The sequence below is a fragment of the Dreissena polymorpha genome, chromosome 7 (assembly GCF_020536995.1).
Source record: "Dreissena polymorpha isolate Duluth1 chromosome 7, UMN_Dpol_1.0, whole genome shotgun sequence".
NCBI lineage: Eukaryota > Metazoa > Mollusca > Bivalvia > Myida > Dreissenidae > Dreissena > Dreissena polymorpha.
Window position 1 is genome coordinate 66,960,956 of NC_068361.1, and position 23,705 is coordinate 66,984,660.

The 23,705-nt window shown below is 36.1% G+C and overlaps 1 protein-coding gene across 13 annotated transcripts in view; it reads left to right on the plus strand.

The window, feature by feature from the left end:
- The window catches only part of LOC127838901 (zinc finger protein 160-like), a 91,507-nt gene extending 69,098 nt beyond the window's left edge, over nt 1-22,409 (plus strand). For all 13 annotated transcript variants that reach the window (XM_052366970.1, XM_052366973.1, XM_052366974.1 and 10 more), the window contains 7 exons: nt 2,545-2,633; nt 7,407-7,518; nt 9,510-9,586; nt 9,773-9,958; nt 11,737-11,902; nt 16,788-16,889; nt 19,005-22,409. In XM_052366970.1, the coding sequence (XP_052222930.1) occupies nt 2,545-2,633; nt 7,407-7,518; nt 9,510-9,586; nt 9,773-9,958; nt 11,737-11,902; nt 16,788-16,889; nt 19,005-20,725 (2,453 nt within the window). In that variant the 3' untranslated portion in view covers nt 20,726-22,409. The remainder of the gene's footprint in view (nt 1-2,544; nt 2,634-7,406; nt 7,519-9,509; nt 9,587-9,772; nt 9,959-11,736; nt 11,903-16,787; nt 16,890-19,004) is intronic.
- The last annotated feature ends 1,296 nt before the right edge of the window (nt 22,410-23,705 follow it).

The window sequence follows — 23,705 nt, forward strand, 5'->3', positions numbered from 1 at the left end:
TCCGTCCGTCCGTCCGTCTGTCTGTCTGTAAACAATTTGTAAACATCTTCTTCTACTAAACCATTGAGCCAATTTCAACTAAATTTCATGTGGAGCAGCCCTAGGTTATGGGACAAAAGAATTGTTAAAAAAAAAATGATCACATAACCAAGATGGCCGCCATGACCATATATGGTAAAAACCTTAAAAAATCTTCTTGTCAGAAACCGCTCATCAGATTTTCAAAAAATTTCACAGGGATGACCTTTGAAGGCTCCCCTGAAAAAGTTGTTCAAAGAAATTTGATTCGTCAAAAAACATGGCCGCAGGAGCTCGTTGAACTTTGCATGTTTATTCGTTTTTGCCTATTTTGTGAAAACTTTCAAAAATCTTCCACATTTTTTGTCCGATCCTTTCCAAATTTGCACAGTGTCTTTATATCAATGAGGACACGAACCCTACAAAAAATGAGCATTATTGGTTCATGAAGTACAGAATTACCTCCCCTTGAATTGAGAAAATGGTGTTTATGCAATAAAGTCCAAATTTTTCATCCAATTCTTTCCAAACTTGTAAGGACTTAGCATGGTTCAAACAAGGGAAACAAATACGGTTTATGCATGTTCTTTTTATTACAGATTTGCCTCCCTTTAATTCATTCAAAATCTCATTTTACAGCAGAGATTCCAAATCTGACCTGTAAATGAGCCCCATATTTACTGCCAGTGCTAGGTTACCTTTTCCCATTTGATCATTCTTAAGTATTGGTCTTGTAATGCTGCTACTGCTTCTGCTACTGCTACTGCTACTACTACTACTACTACTACTACTACTACTACTACTACTACTACTACTACTACTACTACTACTACTACTTCTACTACTACTACTACTACTTCTACTACTACTACTACTACTACTACTACTACTTCTACTACTACTACTACTACTACTACTACTTCTACTACTACTACTACTACTACTTCTACTACTACTACTACTACTACTACTACTACTACTACTACTACAACTACTATTACTACTACTACTACTACTACTACTACTACTACTACTACTACTACTACTACTACTACTACTACTACACCACCACCATCACCACCACCACCACCATTCACAGTGACAAAAAACGTATTCACACAATGGCTGCTACTACAACTTATAGCCCATATAGGGGGGCATGCATGTTTTACTAACAGCCCTTGTTTCTATGGGATTTTAACCACAACTGTTCATGTTTATCTCCGACATATATTTTTAGATCACCTGTCATGAAGTGACACGGTGAGCTTATGTGATCGTGTGATGTCCGGCGTCCGTTGTGCGTGCCTACGTGTGTCCGTGCGTCCGTCCGTCAACAATTTGTTTGTGTAGACAGTAGAGGTCACAGTTTGCATCCAGTCTTGATGAAATTTGGTCAAAATGTTTATCTTGATGCAATCCGGTTTGGGATTGTATTTGGGTCATCTGGGGTCAAAAACAAGGTCACTAGGTCAAATAATATAACAACCTTCTGTAGACAATAGAGGTCACAGTTTTCATCCAATCTTTATGAAATTTGGTCAGAATGTTTATCTTGATGAAATCTGGGTTGGGATTTTATTTGGGTCATCTGGGGTCAAAAACTAGGTCACTAGGTCAAATAATAGAAAAACCTTGTGTAGACATTAGAGATCACAGTTTTCATCCAACCTTTATGAAATTTGGTCAGAGTTCTTGATGAAATCTGGGTGGGATTGTATTTGGGTCATCTGGGGTAAAAATCTAGGTCAAATAAATAGAAAAACCTTGTGTTGACAATAGAGGTCACAGTTTTCATCCAATATTTATGAACTGTGGTCAGAATGTTTATCTTGATGAAATCTGGATTGGGATTGTAATTGGGTCATCTAGAGTCAGGAACTAGGTCACTAGGTCAAATCATAGAAAAACATTGTGTAGACAATAGAGGTCATAGTTTTCATCTGATCTTAATGAGTCAGGTGAGCGATTCAGGGCCATCATGGCCCTCTTGTTCAATTTTGTCAACAGCATATTGTGAATATTAACTGCTTTCAATTTAGTAATGTAGGTTGATATCAAGAGGGATTTTGCAGTGAATAAGACCAATAACTTCACAGATATATTTAATGTTGATGCTAAAATTTTGTCCAGTGAATATCAGACAATATTATTTGGTATTAAGATGAAAATTCATTGGTATACAGCTTGCATTGTTGGAAAATCAATTCTAAAATGCCACTTCCATATGACAAAGTGACATGCAAAAGATATTTCAAAGACAACTGTGTCATTTCATGTTTTAATCAAATATAAATATTATTACCATAATTACTCTAACATTTTGTAATTAAATCTTTCTAATTGGCACAGTTGACTCGCACCCTGTTATACATTCAGATTGAATGCAACTTTCTAACAATGTATTGCCGTCAGTTATGAGGGAAAATCTGGATATACAAAATTAAGTGTCTCAAACAATTAAAAAGAGTGTGTCCTAACATTTGGAGTAATTATGGCGGTTTAAATTTAATAATTTGTTTGCAGAGAATTCTGTCAAAACGACTGTCCCCGTTTTACTGAAACCAGCTAAAAGGAAATTGGACAAAGAAGATGAGCAAGTGAAAAAAGTTAAGGTATGTTTAAGTTACCTGTATTTTGTTTTCATCTGTACGCTTACACAGAGTTGGAGGCAGTAAGCATTTCACTTGTCCATACGTACGTGCCCTGAAAACTTGTGTCTACAAGTTCTCTTTTACTACTGGAAGGATCTTGCTCAAACATTGACAGTGTAATGGCTTTAATGTGTGATGATGATTAAGTATGGAATATTGGCTCAGTGCCACAAGTTTTGAGAGAAATATAAACCTTGGTCTGTTTCTGGGTTAAAGTATATATTGTCCCAAAATTGTGTGTTTTTAAGTCTTCTTAACTGCTTGGCAAATTCTGCACAAACTTTTACTGCCTTATTTTCCCCTATCGGTGAAACCAGAGTGGACTTATGGTTTGCCATCTGTGTGTCAGTCTGTAGATCAGTCTGTCTGTCTGTCAGTCCGTCTGACTTTTCTGGACCCTGCGATAACTTTAAAAGTTCTTCATATTTTTTCATGAAACTTGAAACATAGATAGATGTTAATATGGAGATTATGCACGTCATTTCATTTTGTTCCGAAGTCCAGAATTCTGGTTGCTATGGCAACAAAAAGACTAGAAATATTGCTGAAAAACATGGATCCTGCGATAACTTTAAAAGTTTGTAATATTTATTCATGATACTTGAAACATAGATAGATGGCAATATAGAGATTATGCATGTCATTTCATTTTGTTCATACGTAAAGAATATCTGTTTGCTGTAGCAACACATAGATTAGAAATATTAATGAAAATGGTGGAGTTTTACCGTTAGGAGACTTATATTGCTTGGCAATAGCCTTGTTTATCTTAATGTATACACGATAGTTAAAAGTGAAATGTTGACTGTGACCAGCATTATGTGAATAATGACCCTTTGTTTGTTTTTATGCACCTTCTTTAGCAGTGGGATGATGGGGGGGGACTATAGATTCGCCCTTGACTGTCCCAGCATGTGAGTGTGTGCACCTTCATAATTTGGTTTGGATATGAACACAATTGGAGCTGTGGCCTCTTTTATACCAAAACATCACTTGTAACGCTTGTGTTGCATGTAACTTTTGATGTATTGCTTCTTAAGGTTTGAAACTTTACAAACATGTCAATCAACATATGAAGTTGCGAACGTTCATATTTTGGTTTGGACATTTTCCTGATAATACGAGTTAAGGCCTTTTTTCTTTCAAATTACATGTTTGCATTTGTGTCTGGAGTAACTTGAAATAAGTGCCGTGAGATGGCTAACATTTTACAAACTTATTAACCAGCATGTGAAGTTGTCCTCCTCCGTATTATGGTTGGGACATTTTCTACACAACAGGATTTGTAATCCCTTTTGCAGCAAAATATAACACAAAAAGAGATATTGCTAGACGGATGTAACAATTATTTTAACCAGCATGTAAACTTGAACACTAATGTCTTTTAGCTCTTTTTATTCCAATATATGTGGAATTTTCAGAAAAAAGCAAATTGTCCGGGCATCTTTGTCTAACAGACACATTGATAGGTCACTTTATAAAATATACTTCTAATATTTTTTGCACAAAAGACCTTTTTATCTACTTGGTGAATTTGTTTCAAGACTAGGATGTTAAAGTTTTCCACAAGCTTCCTGAACGTTGAGCCACTAGCTATGGCCATATCTTTCCAATAAAACAAGCATATTCACATGTTATAAATCTTTTTTTTGGTCTTTATAATCAGCTTAAAGGTATTGAAAATCAAATTGTAAGTTGATTAGTCATTTAGATTTAAAACTGACAGGGATCATCCTAGCCCAAAATTTTAGGGAGAAGTGACTTCCCTCCAATTTTATTAGGGAGAAGTAAGCCGACCTTTGATCAAATGCGTAAAGATAACACTTCATAATATTTAATATGCATCAAATGCAACAAATGTAATTTATCAATAACAAATGCTAAATGTTGCAGTAAGAAAGCAAAACTCTTAATTTCAAATAAATACTTTATAAAGAATTACAAATAGTCATGAATAATCATGATGCAAAATGAATTTATTTTCATTTATACAGGGGTGTCAATTGTCCCAAATTTAAAATCCAAAAAATTAGGCTGTGGAACCTTTGGACACAGGTCCCCAACAGACATTAAGGGCCCACCTCTCACGCCCTCGAGCCCGCACTGATTGTTATATTGTATAGTTGTTCTTTTTGCAATTGCTGGTGAATACTATGCGTAATATTATAAATCAGACTGTACGTATTACCACATGTGTATTAGTCCCCCACATTATACCCCCACAAAAGAAATATTTGTTGCCTGGGATACGTTTTGAGCTCACCTATGTTGAGCTTTTGTGATCGCCTTTTGTCGGTAGTGCCTTATCCGTCGTCAACATTTACCTTGTTATCACTCTAGATACCACATTTATTGGCCAATCTTCATAAAACTTGGTAAGAACATGTGTCCAAATGATATCTTGGACTAGGTTTTAAATGGTTCCAGTTGGTTGAAAAAAAATGTTGCCAGGAGGCGTGGCAGTTTTCCGTTTATGGCTATAGTTTTGACACTCTAGAAGTCACATTCCTTTCCAAACTTCATGAAACTTAGTCAGAAGATAAGTTCTTATTATATTATATTAAGTCTTGGATGAGTTCAAAAATAGTTCTGGTCTGTTGAAACACATGGCCACCAGGGGACGGGGCATTTATTCCTTACATGTATATGGCTTTAGTAAAACCTAGTTAACACCATAGAAGTCACATTTTAAGTCCAACCTTCATGAAAATTGGTCAGAACATGTGTCTGAATAATATCTTGAACGACTTTGATTTCGGTTGGTTGAAAAACATGGCCACCCGGGATTGGGGTAGTTTTCTTTAAAGGGCTAGGTAAAACCTTGTTAAAACTCTAAAAGTCACGTTTATGGTCCAATCTTCATGACACTTATTCAGAACATTTGTGGTAAGGATATTTGGGATGAGTTTTAAAATGGTTCTGCTCTGTTACAAAACATGGCCGTCAGAAGGCGGGGTATTTTCCTTATATGGCTATAGTAAAACCTTGTTGACACTAGAAGTCACATTTATGGTGTAATCTTCATATAACTTGGACAGAACATTTATTCTAATTATAGCTCCGCCGAGTACGAAAATGGTTAAGGTTCGTTGAATAACAAAACGGCCAAGGGGTGGGACATTTTTCTTGATATGGCTATAGTGAAACCTTGTTAACTCTAGATGTCCCATTTAAGTGCAATCTAAATGAAACTTCGTCAGAACACTTGTTCTAATAACTTCTTGGTAGGGTTTCAAAATTCTTCCTGTTTGTTGAAAAACCGTTGGGAGGCGGGGCAGTTTTCCTTATATGGCTTTAGTGAACATTTGACGCTATATTAGACACAAGTATTGGCAAATCGTCAAGAAACTTGGTCAGAACATTTGTCCGTATAAGATCTCGACTTAAATTAAAACTGGGTAATGTGAACTAAAAAAACAAGGTCAAATAAAAAATCAGGTTAATACTCTAGAAATCACTTTTCTGGTCTAATCTTAGTGAATCAGCTCACACTTTTTGAAGTATAATCTAGTTCCTTTGAGTCTCATGTGAGCGCCTTAGGGCCCATGGTCCTCTTGTTTGTTTTTAATAAAATATAATTATCCCCACGCTTTTTGAAAAGCGTGGGGATATTGTGGTTATCTCCGCCTTCTGTCCGTTTGTCTGTCTGTCCGTCCGTCCTGGCCACTATCTCCTCCTATGTTATAAGCACTAGAACCTGGAAACTTACACACATGGTAGCTATGAGCATATTTCGACCCTGAAATTTTGATCTGACCCCTGGGTCAAAAGTTATGGGGGTTGGGGTGGGGCCGGGTCAGAGATTTTCACTCATTTTTAGCTCAGCTGTTTTCGGAGAAAACCCGAAGTATTGTCATAGCCAGCTCATATTCCGCCATCAGCCGTCCGCCATCCGCCATAGGCGTCGTGCTAAAACCTTAACATTGGCTCTAAAATCAAAGTGCTTCCACCTACAACTTTGAAACTTCATATGTAGATGTACCTTGATGAGTTCTACACGCCACACCCATTTTTGGGTCTATAGGTAAAGGTCAAGGTCACTGTGACCTCTAATATAAAACTTTAACATAGGCTCTAAAATCAAAGTGCTTCCACCTACAACTTTGAAACTTCATATGTAGATGCACCTTGATAAGTTCTACACCCCTCAAGTCAAGGTCACTATCCTCTAAAAAAAAATCTGACAAGCTTTCGCAGCTGAGCGTGGCACCCGTTATGCGGTGCTCTTGCTTGTTATGCCCTCGGTATTGTGCATTGGCCATATTTAATGCAAATATTGAAGATAGCAACTTGATATTTGCATGCATGTGTATCTCATGGAGCTGCACAATTTGAGTGGTGAAAGGTCAAGGTCATCATTCAAGGTCAAAGGTCAAACAAACAAATCCAAGGGAAGTAATAAGCTTTCAAGGGAGGTAAGTAATGAACCTGCCAAATGATAATTAAAAAAAAAAAAATCAAAGCGGTGCATGAGGGGACATTGTGTTTCTGACAAACATATCTCTTGTTTTATGTTATTTTACATTAACGTTTTCATTTCTACACCGATTCACTTGCAATTGATACTGAACATCTCTTATGACAATGCGGTCAATCTCAACTATGCATGGCCCCATTTCCAACCCTGGGTCAAACATGCGGCATGGGGATATGCGTCGGCCTCTGCCGCGCCATTTCTAGTTATTATTAGAATATAAATGTAATCAATATTCTTTGTCTTAAACACCATTTCAGATAGTGAAGATAGCTAAGACACTAGAAAAAGACAATACTGAGTACAGTCTTCAAGAGAGGAACCAAGCCAGCTGTATGAACCTGGAACCTCCTGATGATGACCACTTGCTCTGTAAGCCCTAAAATAAAATATCCATGACCTTGCACTAGAATGTTTCACTTAACCAAATATAATAATCTTGTTTAGGTCTCTAAGTACTTATTTCACAATTTGAGCTATTAAGTACACTAAAAAACAAGGTTTACAGGAGAAATCATAGAAAAATTGGTTTAATTACTTTTGATGGCTCATGTATGAATCAATCTTGATGAAACTTGGTTAGAAAGGTAATTTTTGGAATATCTAGACTAAAATGGTTTTAAGAGTAAAAACCATTTCAACGTTTCAAAGTTTGAAAACCATTTTTATTAAGCCTTAATAATAATTCAATCGTGTTGAAACTTGTTCAAAATTTGAACATGACATTATATATGTTGAGTGCAACTATGAATAAAGTATATATTCTTTATTTCCTCCGAAATCAAAGATTAGAGTATAAAATCAATTCGTCAAATTTCTGAAAAACTTTGTTATCAATGTTGAAGAACCTTGGTCTGAATGGTTTTTTTTCAATACCTACATAGAATTGTGGTAATTTGTGCTTAGAAACGTGGTTCCCTGGTCAAATATGGAAAAAAAGTAATAACCCTCAAAATGCTCTAATTGTGGCTTATTTGGATTGTCTAAATGTTTGTTCTTGACCATATATAGGTCTGAATTAAAACCGGTTAATTTGAAGTGAAAAGCTAAGTCACTAGGTCTATTGTACTATGAACTCATGTGAGTGCTTTAAAGTAATCGTGGCTCTATGGTTATGCTATTGCGTCCAGTTGTGATCATATTTGGTTTTCACTCAGATTATGTGTTACACATAACTCAAAAAGTAAATACGGAATATCACGCTATTCAATTGTTCCAAGAGTTTGTATTCAGTCGAGTGGCTTTTGTGATGACGTGATGCAAAATAGCACAAGCCATGAGACTGAATACAAACTCTTGGAACAATTGGCTAGCGTAATATTCCTTTTATTATATACAACAACTAACGAAAACAGTTAACAATTGTATTTTTGCTTTAACAAAACTGACAAAACAATGACTAAAACGGTACGCCATAGTTTATTTAAGACGCGTATGAATACAGTTTATGCGAAGTACCGTGTAAACATTTGAACCGGGAAAACACAGGATTCCGACACGCTTACCGTAATGACATTGTTAATCCAATGTTTATAAGAATTAAGTTGACAACTTTGATCCCATGTTTATAACAAAAGCGTTGAAACGATATGCACTTCCACTTCTATTTGTCCATGTCTTTATCGAAACTTAGTTTAAACCATACTATTTTATTGTATTCCTATCGAAATTTACATTTACAGTATGCATGATAAACACACACTCCAAAATACGTTTTACATTCGTTCGTTTTAAACAAGTAGTTTACTGTTAAAAAACACCATGTCCGACATGTCCTTAAATTCCAGAGAGTTTAAATAAAACTATTGTGTTTCGTCACAGAAATGACGTCACACAATGTTCTACATAATATATTATGTAATATGGGGGTTTCCTATTTTCGATGCGCGTAATGTGACGTCATTAAATGGGTCGAAGAAAGTAGTCCGGCTAGTATGGTAATACGGAATTGGAAACAGTGAGTAGCATAATACGGGATTTTTTATTACAACTATTGATACAACCTGTATTTTGTTAAAAGCATTAAACAGGTATATAATAAAAGACCATATACTCTGCCTTGCATTATTTTGATGCAAGTGATACAATGAAACTAACTAATATGTACTGTATTTGATAAAAAATAGTGTTGTATTTTGTTTAATAACATATTGCAGTTCATTCAAAGTGCAAATATTTAGAAAAAAAATGTTAGACTTTAGTATAAAAAAACCCACAAAAATCATTAACTCTTAACATGTCAAGTAAAAGGTCATTTACTTCTGGTTTTATAAGCTATTGAAATGCCTTGGCTGTTTTTCAGATATTCATCTAAATAAGCAGCCTTTTAATTGAAAATTGTTTGATTATTTTTGCACTCTTAGACTGTGGAGAATGCAACAAGGAGTTTGAAGGGGACTGCCCTGTCCATGGCCCCTACAACTACATGCAGGACAAAAAGGTGGAGCTATGTTCATCTTTAGCATATCAACTAAACATAGAGATGAGGATACGGAAATGAAATTCATATATGTATTGCATAGTAATGTATGTCAATAAATTAAAGTAATTCCTAAAATATGGCCCTCTTATTCTAATTCAAAATAGTGTTTCCAGTACTTTCTCATTACCTGAATATCCACTGCAGGTTCCAGAAGATGACCCCAATAGAGCTGACCACACCTTACCAGATGACCTTGAAATTAAAGCCTCAACAATACTTGGAGCTGGTCTTGGAGTGTTTTCCAAGGTGGAACTGGCGTCCAGGACCATGTTTGGTCCATATGGTGGCGATATCATCAATGGCGACCATAAGTCAGGATATTGCTGGCAGGTGAAGTTAGCTTGATGCATATATACCTATTTTTAGTTTGAAATGCAAGAGCAATTTGACAAAGTCTTAATGGTTGCAAATTAAGAGATATTTGCAACAAATGCATTCTCTATTTGGCAGTCTATAAAGGGTATTTAACCCTTTCGCACTCAGAAGCAAAGTGAAAATGGCTATGTGCAAACAGCATAAAACCAGAACAGACTGCCAGTAACTCGCAGTCTGTTCAGGTTTTATGCTGTTTGCTGCTCATTATTATCTCAGGTTTGGAGATAAAGGCTTAACACTTGAATCTTGTAAGAAAGGTCTTAAATTAAATATAACTTTGAAAGGGACTACAAATGCGTGAAAATGCGTATCTAAGTGGTAAATGGCATTAACTGTATATTATCCTAAAATAGAGTGAGAGGCATTAAATATTGTCGGCCTGTTTCTCAGCATGTCTTTTCATCCTAAAGCTACAGCTAACACTTTAACTACGTGTTTGATCTCGAGCAAACTTTTAACAGTTTAATGACTTTTATGTGTAGATGTGTAGAAAGGCATTGGAGCTTTGAGGAGTTTGGAAGAATGATTGTTTGTTTTTTACATCCTGAAGCTGGTGTTTTCAATTTCTCTTTTACTAAGTGGCTTATCTCTCTCAATCTTTAATAGATGATTGACCTTAAATCGCAGTTGATCGCAACAAAAAGAACCAGTCGAAACAATTATGGCTCTTTGTCACTTTTACCACTATGGAATATTAAGTCCCAACATTTCTGTTTTCAATTCAACTTTAACTATTGGATTGATCTAGCTAAAGTTCTCTCAGTTGAATGAACTTTCTTCAGAGATAACTGATCAGAAAGTAATTTTTGCTTTGGCAAATTGAGCCCTTAGCCTGCTTTTCCAGTTAAAAATATAACTTTCCAAAATTGAAGCCATTTTAGTGTATTGCAGATTTTACGTAACAGCTGAATGTCCTTAGTGTGTCGATGATTGTTAGGAAACAAATTCCTATTGCAACCAGTTTTAGCCTCATTATGGCATTTTGTCTGTTTTTATGTCCCCTTTTATACCAAAACATTACTAGTAAATCTTGTATTGCATGTCCATTTAACTTTTAAAGAATGGCTTCTTAAGGTTTCAAACTTAACAGACTCATCAACCAACATATGAATTTACAATCGTTCATATTTTGGTGTTACGCCTTTTTATGTCCCCCAGTCTATACTGGGGTACTTATTGTTTTTGCCCTGTGTGTTTGTTTGTTGGTTTGTTTGCGTCAAACTTTAACATTTGCCATAACTTTTGCAATTTTGAAGATAGCACATTTTGTGTGGTGAAAGGTCAAGGTCATCCTTCAAGGTCAAAGGTCTAATATATGGGGGGACATAGTGTTTTACAAAGACATCTTGTTCTACTAAAGATTTTATAGTTGCTTTGTCTCAAAATGTATTTTGTATGATGTAACTATTGCTTATCTAAGAATGTCTAATTACTTATTTTGTGGAACTAATTCAGTTATTTATAAAGTATATAGTTTGATATTCATGGATGTAAAGTAACAAACGAGTTTTCATGAATGAAACTAAAAAAATAAGAACCAATAGATCTAACTGTGTGTGAGCTGCAGAAAGTATTGTATCATTGCATCTGTTTGGTACCTAATGCATTCTTTGGTATTATCATAAGATATTTGACTGTTGCTTTTAATAAAAAGTTGTTTAGATATCAAGTTATCTTGTGCATCAATCTTGTTTACCTGCTGGTTGTTAATTATACATTTTTTTGCAATTTAGATCTATAAGGAAGGCAAAGCGAGCCACTTTGTGGATGCCCAGAACAAAGCCACTTCTAACTGGATGAGATACGTGAACTGCGCAATGACAGAGGCAGATCAGAACCTTGTAGCATTCCAGTACAAAGGATGCATCTATTACTGCACATTCAAGCCGGTTTCTCCTGGTATTTATGTGTTTTATGACTTATTAAAAACATATGTTCTTAATGTGGGGGCTGTCTGATTAGAGCAGTTTCACCTTTGCAATATAGGTTTAATTTCCTGAACCAGGGGATGTGAGTTTTCTTGATGGTAACAATACAGGAAAGGTTTGATTTTCTTCTGGTACTCTGGTTTTCCTCACAGCCTAAGACCACATGATGCAGAATTGCAGCTTTTATTGAAACATCTAACTAAGCCGAGTTCTGTCTGTGACACACGTCAAGTCCTCACATAATGCAGCCCGAGTTCTGTCTGTGACACACGTCAAGTCCTCACATAATGCAGCCCGAGTTCTGTCTGTGACACATGTCAAGTCCTCACATAATGCAGCCCGAGTTCTGTCTGTGACACACGTCAAGTCCTCACATAATGCAGCCCGAGTTCTGTCTGTGACACACGTCAAGTCCTCACATAATGCAGCCCGAGATCTGTCTGTGACACACGTCAAGTCCTCACATAATGCAGCCCGAGTTCTGTCTGTGACACACGTCAAGTCCTCACATAATGCAGCCCGAGTTCTGTCTGTGACACACGTCAAGTCCTCACATAATGCAGCCCGAGTTCTGTCTGTGACACATGTCAAGTCCTCGCATAATGCAGCCCAAGTTCTGTCTGTGACACACGTCAAGTCCTCGCATAATGCAGCCCGAGTTCTGTCTGTGACACACGTCAAGTCCTCACATAATGCAGCCCGAGTTCTGTCTGTGACACACGTCAAATCCTCACATAATGCAGCCCGAGTTCTGTCTGTGACACACGTCAAATCCTCACATAATGCAGCCCGAGTTCTGTCTGTGACACACGTAAAGTCCTCGCATAATGCAGCCCGAGTTCTGTCTGTGACACACGTCAAGTCCTCACATAATGCAGCCCGAGTTCTGTCTGTGACACACGTCAAGTCCTCGCATAATGCAGCCCGAGTTCTGTCTGTGACACACGTCAAGTCCTCACATAATGCAGCCCGAGTTCTGTCTGTGACACACGTCAAGTCCTAGCATAATGCAGCCCGAGTTCTGTCTGTGACACACGTCAAGTCCTCACATAATGCAGCCCAAGTTCTGTCTGTGACACTCTTCAAGTCCTCACATAATGCAGCCCGAGTTCTGTCTGTGACACACGTCAAGTCCTCACATAATGCAGCCCGAGTTCTGTCTGTGACACACGTTAAGTCCTCGCATAATGCAGCCCGAGTTCTGTCTGTGACACACGTCAAGTCTTTACATAATGCAGCCCGAGTTCTGTCTGTGACACACGTCAAGTCCTCACATAATGCAGCCCGAGTTCTGTCTGTGACACACGTCAAGTCCTCGCATAATGCAGCCCGAGTTCTGTCTGTGACACACGTCAAGTCCTTGCATAATGCAGCCCGAGTTCTGTCTGTGACACACGTCAAGTCCTCGCATAATGCAGCCCGAGTTCTGTCTGTGACACACGTCAAGTCCTCGCATAATGCAGCCCGAGTTCTGTCTGTGACACACGTCAAGTCCTCACATAATGCAGCCAGAGGCCTAGAAAGCCTCGTACAACTCAATGTATACACAACAATGCATGTCAGGTGAATCCAAACAATTTAATAACCTGCTTCTCAAAATGTCTTGTTGGGTCTGAGACCATGTCGCATCAAGTGTGAACACATAAACAATCAAATATATCTAATTGATATTCCCCGCCAAATAAATATTGTTGATGTATGGTAAAATCCTAATTAAAAGGCATATATTAATCACAATTTGTAACATTTGACTTTAGTATGTGACCTTGATTCTAGAGGTCAGAGTCTTACCTGTGACACACATAAAATATACTAGGGATGCAAGAGGTTAAACAAATCATTAACCAGTTAACATTTGCCATAACTGGCAAGTAACCGTTTAACCGAAACACCTTCAGTAGTTAAGATGTTAAAGCATACGTAAAAAATGTAATACTGCTCGTACCTGTACTCTCTATAGAATCGAAAGTAATTTGAGATCGATAGCGTTGATTACATGTTTGTTTCTTAATAAAATGTATTGTAACATTTATTTTAATAAGTTTGTAACTGTTTGCTATATATTGTATTTATTTTTCCTGCGTGAAAGAATGAGTAAAAAATTAAAGAATTACACAATGTTCATTTTCACGTGTCATTAACTTATTTTTTATTCGGCTGCCTACATTACGTTCGTGTTGTATCGCTCGCAAATGGTGTGTTTCTTTGTTTATTCTGTTATAATGTTATTATTAATGTTTATTTATTAAATTAGTTTAATTATTTGCTTTCTTGAATAAAACTTGCCTCAGACTGGTAATGGAGGCATCGTGAATGACGTAAATTACTAACAATGATTTTAATTTCTGATGGAACAAATAAGATGTTAACTCGACAAGATTTTAACTACTTATGCAATTCTTTATAAAATTGTTACTTATAAATACTTCATTTTCGCGGCCAATTTCAATTGGTTAACAAAACAAGCAAAAAGAGTTGTAATTGGTTAACAAAACAAGCAAAAAGTAAGCCCTCCAATGTCTCAACTGAATTTTATCGCGAGTTTGATAAACGTTTCAATTGCGTCTTCGCTAATAGCTGTCACTCCCCGGAGTTCAATCGTTACATTTTTGCGAGTTAAACAACATAAAAGTAACAATTATCAAAACGTACCCCCTGTTAGTTACCACAAAGGTATTGATTTATTGCTAAATTGACTTGTTTGATGACACGTTATTTACTACCGTCGATGGTACGGCATGTTGTTCTTGTTGTTGTTAATAGTCGCCAGCGCAAATTGGCAGTTTGTCGCGCGCAAAACGTAAAATTAAACTTATTGTATTATGAACAAGTGTTCCGCGCGGAAACATATGCCCCATAACGTGACCTTGACCTTTGACCTAGTGACCTGAAAATCAATAGGGGTCATCTGCCTGTCATGATCAATGTACCTATGAAGTTTCATGATTCTAGGCGTAAGCGTTCTGGAGTAATCATCCGGAAACCATCTGGTGGACGGACGGACCGACATGTGCAAAACAATAAACCCCCTCTTCTTCAAAGGGGGGCATAATAAGAGAACAAATTATTCCAAGAAAAAGCACACAGAAATTATTTTTCGGGTTAACTTTTTCCCGACAATGTAATAGGTTAACTGGTCGTTTCGGTAGATTAACAGGTTAACCTCTTGCATCCCTAAAATATACCTTAATTTATTATATTCTAACCAGGGTTGGCATATTGACCGGTCAATTGAGTATTGACCGGGCCGGCGGTCAATACCCGGTTAAAACCGGTCAATACTGGTCATTACTGGTCTTTACTGGTCAATACTGGTCGATTGAAAATTGTAGCATTTAAACATTACAAAGGAGCCATTTTATATTAAATCAATAATTATTCTGTAATTGATAAACTTTTTGCTGAGTTATTTTTTGTAAAAAAAATCTTTAAAGCTGTAAAAAGTTACTTCTTTATTATTTACGGAAACAGCCTCAAATACATAAGGACTAAGGCAATATCTTTATCTCAGTGTATCACATCTGTTACTAAAGTACTATTGTAGGTACCATTGCATTTCACTTATCTATTGATATATCTATTTGATAAGCAGATGGACAAACAGAACTCTTGTGTATTCTAGGGTTATAAATCTGGCCTCTTAGTTGGTAATAAAATGCATGCAGTGTTATGTCTCTGATATTGACAATTAAGCAAATCTGCCCTTCGGCTATTTCATATCACTCACACAAAAGAAGATTACATTGTACTTACTATTAATTTAATAGTTACTTCTAACTTGTTTCCTTTCTGTATTAAGAGGGTTTTTTTCCTTTTCATATTAAAAAGTTCAATTGGTATTCAAATGAATAAACAATCAAAGTTCTTGATTTTGCCAACAAATTATGTATTCCAATTGTGGGTCTACTCTTCTTTTCAATTATTTTTTTCTTTTAATAATTATTTCTTATTATACTTTTATATTCTTATATCAATAAAAAAAGTTTTTTACACTATTTTGTTTAAAAAGTATTTAAAGAAATCAATGCAAGAATACATGACAAGTAAGGATTGTGTCAAAAAGGTGCCATTTAAGGCCCTATTATCAGTTTTGGGTGCCCCAACCTGTATAGGTGAGAAGACTGTTAGAAGACTGTGGGGACAGTGGGGTATGAGGAACAACGCATACACAGTAATTTACAGGTTCTTGTTGAATCAAGCACAGAATTATCTGAGCATCATAATTCATTAGAATTGAAAAAAAGTTCAATCGACCAGAAAAATCCAATTGACCAACTTTGACTTATTTGCAAAATTTTGAGAGATTGGCCTACAAATTGCATGAACAGGTATAAAATAGTGGGTATTAATAGCTTAAGACATTATTTGCAACATGTCTGTTTAATTTATATTATCAATATTGTTTAATTAGGCATGGAATATAAATTAAAATTGGGGGTAAAGTTCAATTGACCAGTAATGACCACATCGGGAGTATTGACCGGGGCGGTTTTAACCGGTAAAAACCGCCGGTTAAAACCGGGGGCGGTCGATTGGTGCCAACCCTGATTCTAACAAACTTCAAGGTTCTCAATCCTTTGGGACTGAGTCACATGCAAGACTCATAACCATGTAAACAAGATCAACGTACAACGTAAGGGTCAAAATTCACAAATTGTATGATTTAGTCATAATAAAGCAATAACTTCACTTTACATCAAGGCATTCTGTAAACAGTAATAACTTTCCACAATAAGTGTTCTTCTTTATATGGCTGTGTATCACAGGATAGACTCAGGTCTCTAGCTAGGGTCAAGCTTGAACACAGGTCAAATGGTGCAAATGTTGATGTAAATATTATGTTTCTGTTGCTACAGGAGAGGAACTGCTGGTCTGGTATGGAGATGAATACGCCAGAGAACTTGGCCTCATCAGAGACAAGAACTTGCTCTTCAGACCTAAATATGTCAATGGAGAAGGTTTGTTGGCTGTTGATTTTTAGCTCGAATATATATATGATATGTATTATAAAGTGGAGCTATCCTACTCACCCCGGCATTGGCGTGAGCGTTGGAATGTTAAAGTTTGCATATATACCACCTCAAATATTTTCTATGTCCCTTGACATATTGCTTTTATATTTTGAATACTTCTTTACCAACATGACCCCAATCTATAAACAAGAGCAGACAAGGGTATCAAGCATTTCTTAAGATTGGGGCCCTTTTTCACTTACAATATGCATATTATTGATAAATCTATGTTAAAGTTTGCGTACCACCTCAAATATTGTCTAGGTCCCTTGTTCTATTGCTTTCATATTTTCCATACTTCTTAACCAGCATGACCCCAATCTATAAACAAGAGCAGACAACTGTATCAAGTATTTTGTAAGGATTATGGCCATTTTTTCACTTGGAAAATTGAAAATTTGGTTATGTTTTGTGTGTAGGTCCACTTTATTCCTTAAGTATCAAAGCTATTGCTTTCATACTTGCAACACTTACTAACTTTAATAAGGGGACTGTGCAGACATAGTTATGTTAATCTGACTGCATTTTGACAAAATTATGTCTCCTTTTATACTTAGATAATTGAACAGTTGGTTAAGTTTTGTGTGTTGGTCCATTTTACTCCTAAAGTATCATATCTATAATTGCTTTCAGACTTGGAACACTCGCTAACTATCATGAGGGGACTGTACAGGAAAAGTAGCATAACTATTTTTGGCATTTTAATGGAATTATGGCCCTTTTTTTTATTCTGTCACTTTGAATATTTTGTTGAATTTTGTGTTTAGATCCACTTTACTTATAAAGTACCAAGGCTATTGCTTTCAAACTTCAAAAACTTTCTTATTATCATGAGGGTATTGTACCTGGCAAGTTGAATTTGAACTTGACCTTTGAATGACCTTGACTCTCAAGGTCAAAATTAATAAATTGTGCTTAAATTGCCATAACTTCTTTATTTAAGATCAGATTTGATTCATACTTTGACAAAACAACACTTCCCTGACATACCACAATGGACTTCACCCAAACCATCCACCACGCCCCACCCAAGAATCCCCCCACACAAATTTTTTTCCCTTTTTTTTCTTATTTTTTAAAGATAATCTAATAAATGACCACCCCCTCCACATTATACCCCATGTCAACACCCACCCCCCACCCCAAATTTTTTTTTTGAAACATGGTAAAAAAACAACACAAATCTTTATTTATTTCATTTTTGAAGGAACATCCCACCCAAGCTATTGCTATCAAACTTAAAATAAAATCCTATTACTTTGTTTTATGTCTTTTCAAATGTTCAATAGATTGTGGATAATATACCTGAACTCAGAATTGTCTATAAAGTACAAAGTCTTTAAAACATAAGCGATCAATATGTTTCAATTATGGTCCTCTTCCACTTAAAATATGACTATATTACCTTGACCTTAATGAATATGAACAATGATGGCTTACGTTATACTGCCAAGCACTCGAATAGTCTAGTGCGCTGTCTTCTGACAGCTCTTGTTTAACATGAAATAATTGTGCAATATTGAAGAGCAATTCATGAAAGTTTTAATCGTATTGTATTGTCAATAAGAGCAAAACGGATATTCATATTTCAAATTTCATACATATTTAGTTTTTTAAGCCCATGGAAGGGTGGCATATAGCATTTGAACCGTCTGTTCCCTCGAAAACTTTAAACATTGGCCATAACTTTTGCAATATTAAAGATATTTTGCATGCATGTGTATGTCATGAACCTGCACATTTTGGGTGGTGAAAGGTCAAGGTCATCCTTTATGGTCAATGGTAAAAAAAAAACAAATCCAAGGGAAGTTATACGCTTTAAAGGGGATTATTTCTATTTATCATTTGGCAGGTACAGATAATTTTAGCCAGGGAAGTCATATTTTTTTATTATATCCCTTTAAAAAATATTACTTCCCTTGTAAATATTATCTGTACCTGCCAAATGATTTTTTTTTAAAGCAGCGCATTAGGGTGTATTGTGTTCCTGACAAACACATCTCTTGTTTATGTTCAAATGTGTCCTGAAAAGGACCTATAATAATTATTGTTATTTTTTAGAAATTTACCACTGTGTATACTGCAAGGCAGCATTAACAACTGCAATCCTTTGTGTGCGTCATTTGAGGAAAATGCATGGTGGTGATAAACTGACACAGAATGATCTACAAGTTCTGGATCAGTGGCTGCAAGAAAATGATCCATATAATAACAGTAGTGATATGAAGACAAACATGGGGATATATACAGAAGAGAGATTGTACAAGTGTGAAGTGTGTGGTTATGAATGTAACCAGAGTTATATCTTGAAGAAACATATGAGGATACATACAGGAGAGAGACCGTACAAGTGTGAGGTGTGTGGTTATGAATGCAACCGGAGTTATAACTTGAAGATGCATATGAGGATGCATACAGGAGAAAAACGGTTCATCTGTGAGGTGTGTGGTTATGCATGTGCCAAGAGTAGTACCTTGAAGACGCATATGAGGATGCATACAGGAGAAGGGCTCTTCAAGTGTGAGGTGTGTGGTTATGCATGTAAACAGAGTTTTAAATTGAAGACACACATGAGTATACATACAGGAGAGAGACCATACAAGTGTGATGTGTGTGGTTATGAATTTAACCAGAAGGGTTGCTTGAAGATGCACATGAGGATACATACAGGAGAGAAACCATACACGTGTGAGGTGTGTGGTTTTGCATGTAAGCAGAGATTTCAATTGAAGACACACATGAGGAAACATACAGGAGAGAGACCGTACAAGTGTGAAGTGTGTGGCTATGCATGTTACCAGAGTGGTACCTTGAAGAAACATATGAGGACGCATACAGGAGAAAGGCAATACATCTGTGAGGTGTGTGGTAATGCCTTTAACACCAGTGATGCTTTGAAGACGCACATCCGGACGCATACAGGAGAAAGGCTCTTCAAGTGTGAGGTGTGTGGTAATGCATTTACCCAGAGTGGTTCCTTGAAGACACATATGTTGATGCATACAGAAGAAAGGCTCTTCAAGTGTGAGGTGTGTGGTTATGCATGTAACCAGAGAAGTAAATTGAAGACACACTTAAAGATACATACAGGTGAGAGACCTTACAAGTGTGACGTGTGTGGTTATGCATTTAACCAGGGAAGTCACTTGATGAGACATTTGAAGATTCATGCAGGAGAAAGCCTGTTCAAGTGTGAGGTATGTAGTTATGCATGTAAGCGGAGAGGTGCCTTGAAGACACATATGAGGATGCATACAGGAGAGAGCCCATTCACATGTGAAGTATGTGGTTATGCATTTTACCAGAGAGGTGCCTTGAAGACACATATGAGGATACATACAGGAGATGAAAAGTACAAGTGTGAAGTGTGCGGTTATGCATGTAATCTGAGTGTTAGCTTGAAGAAGCACATGAGAATACATACAGGCGAGAGACCGAACACGTGTGAGGTGTCTGGTAATGCATTTAACAAGAGTAATGCTTCGAAGACACACATAAGAACGCATACAGGAAAAAAGCTCTTCAAGTGTGAGGTGTGTGGTAATGCATTTACCCAGAATGGTACCTTGAAGACACATATGTTGATGCATACAGGAGAAAGGCTCTTCAAGTGTGAGGTGTGTGGTTATGCATGTAACCAGAGAAGTAACTTGAAGGCACACATAAAAATACATACAGGAGAGAAACCGTACAAGTGTGACGTGTGTGGTTATGCATGTAACCAGAGAGGTAACTTGAAGAGACACATGAGGATACATACAGGAGAAACTGTTCATGTGTGAGGTGTGCTGTTATGCATGTAACCATAGAGGTCACTTGATGAGACACATGAGGATACATACAGGAGAGGGAGAGTGGTCTCAAAATAATTATACTGCACATCGTACATAAGTTTAATACATTAAATAATACTAGTAATTAATTAAATGATATTACTAATATGAATTTTAGTTTAATATTTTGACACATCTATTCATACTGTTGTTTTTATATTTCTTCAGATCAATAAAGTAGGTTAAATATGTTTACATGCATTTATTAAAATAAAAAATTGTAGAAAAATAAAATCCAATATGAATCTTAAGGCGATAACAGGGAGGAAAATGTTATTGTTAAAGCCACACCTTAGTTGGCATAGTAAATTTATTAAGTTTTAAGTCTTTGAAATCCAGGTTTGGATCCTGCACAGATCTGACAACTTTCAGACAAATCTGACAAATTTGGTTGCTGTCAGAAACAATGTCTGACAAAAGAATTTTGAAAATGCATTTTTTTCAGTAACCAGCATGCATTACTGACAAATTGACCAGCTGTATGACAAAAGTTTAACATTAATTTAATTCCAAGATTCCTCTAACAGGCACTTTAGGGATTCTTCAGCGTTTGTGTAACATTGTATATCATACTGTAAATATTTTAATTGAGCTGTGAAAAAAGGGGTTAAATGTATGTGCCTAAAGTGTTTTTCCAGGATTGGCCTGTTCATTCCACAGAGCCTGTCTAATAAAAGACAATACTTTCCTCGTTTAATAGATTTTAATCAAAAAGGGTCTTTCTTTAAATAAAAAATATACAATAACGCAGACAGTACCATCCTTGATTAGCCCTTGCAGACTATTCACACAGCTAGGCTCTTTTTGTGTTTAATATTCTACTAGTGCTTTATACAAATCTCATTCACCTGTTTGCAGGGTTAAAACTAGGGATGCAAGAGGTTACAAAAATCATTAAACGGTTAACCTTATCATGCTGTAACAGGTTATTACAGGTTAACCGAAAAACCTTTAGTAGTAAAAATGTTAAGTATACGTTTAAACGTTTAAAAGTTTAAACGTGTCATACCGCTATAGAAACGAAAGTAATTTGAGATCACTTGCATTGATGACATATCAGCTTCTTAATTATGTATCATAACATTTATTTCAATAATTTTGTAAATGTAGCTTTATTTTGTTTTTGTTTTTTCCTGCGTAATTGAATATCGACTAATCTCGACTAAAGCGTTGAGCTGTTTACAGCCCAATAAGTGTAACCTTAATAAATATAATATTAACAACTTTATTGCCAATTTTGAAGCATTTGTTATCAAAAATGCAACAATACTAATTTCCTCCTTTCAACGGGACCTGACCCTATTCCCAAAATGTTTAAAAATAACACTGTACACATGGTGGTCTGAAGCTAGGCTGGACGCATACAGCAGAAGACTTCTCAATTAAGGTAGACGTGCAATGTTAATTAGCTTTACATCACAACTATGAAGTGCTTTAAATTGTCAATTATTTGCAAGAAGTGTTTTTAACATGTTCATGTTTCACAGTTACCAGTAGTAAGAAATGTTGTATTTATGAAAAAAGTAAAAATGTTTTGGTATTTGAATAATGTTTGTTAATAACATGTTTTAAACATTTTGTGTCATAAAATAAAAATGCTATTAAAGCTAAATAAAAGATAATTTACCGGTAATCTTGTCATTATTAAATCTATTTTAAGCTCATTGAGCACAACATGCTCATGGTAGGCTTTTGTGATCATCTTTAATCAATCAGCAATAATTCTGTGTCAACATTAGCCTTGTGACCTCTCAAGACGCCACATGGAATTTAAGCCCGACTCTGTGAAAAGGAGATTTAATGCATGTGCGTTAATTTTCATCCCAGATTAGCCTGTGCAGTCTGCACAAGAAAATTGGGGAAGTCACTTTCTGTCTCAACTGGATTTTTGTCAAGAACATTCTTCCTTTAAACGAAAAATACAATAAAAGCGAAAAGCACAGCCTAATCTGGGACGACACTTTGAGCCCATGCATTAAAGCCCCTTTTCACAGAGCCAGGCTCATTTCTTTCTTACTTCGTGTACAGACATACAGCGTTCTGCCATTCATTATAGTGGTAAAATTTGATGGTGTTTGAACTGTTTCTTAAAAAATTGTACAATTAAGTTATTCATATCATCACACTGTAACTGATAGACTTCCATTCATATTGTATTGGTGACACAAAAAATGTTGCTGAAATAAAAGTAGGTTCCTATACAAATATTTTTCTTAATTCATATTTTTTTTTATAAGCAATCACACATCAGGTTTCTAAAAAAAACACTCAAATAATAGCAATCACACTTCAGGTTTCTAAAAACAAGAGGGCCATGATGGCCCTAAATTGCTCACCTGACTAACCCTGCAAAATCAACTTCAATTCTATCAGATTATGGCAAGCTATATCATGAAGTACAAATGGGCCAAATAAAATTTCATTAAGACGTGATGAAAACTGTTGCCTCTTTCATTTACACAAGGTTTTACTAGAATTGGCCCGGTGACCTAATTTTTGACCCTCGATGACCCATATATGATCCAACATCAGATATTATCAAGATAAACATTCTGACCATATTTCATTAAGATCAGATGAAAACTATGACCTCTATTGTCTACACAAGGTTTTTCTATGATTTGACCTAGTGACCTAGTTTCTGACCCCAGGTGACCCAAATACAATCCCAATCCAGATTTCATCAAGATAAACATTCTGACAAAATTTCATTAAGATCTGATGAAAACTGTTACCTCTATTGTCTACACAAGGTTTTTCTATGATTTGACCTAGTGACCTAGTTTTTGTCCCCAGTTGACCCAAATACAATCTCAACCCAGATTTCATCAAGATTAACATTCTGGCCAAAGATTGGATGAAAACTGTGACCACTACTGTCTACACAAGTTTTTTAAAACTTTGACCTAGTGACCTAGTTTTTGACCCT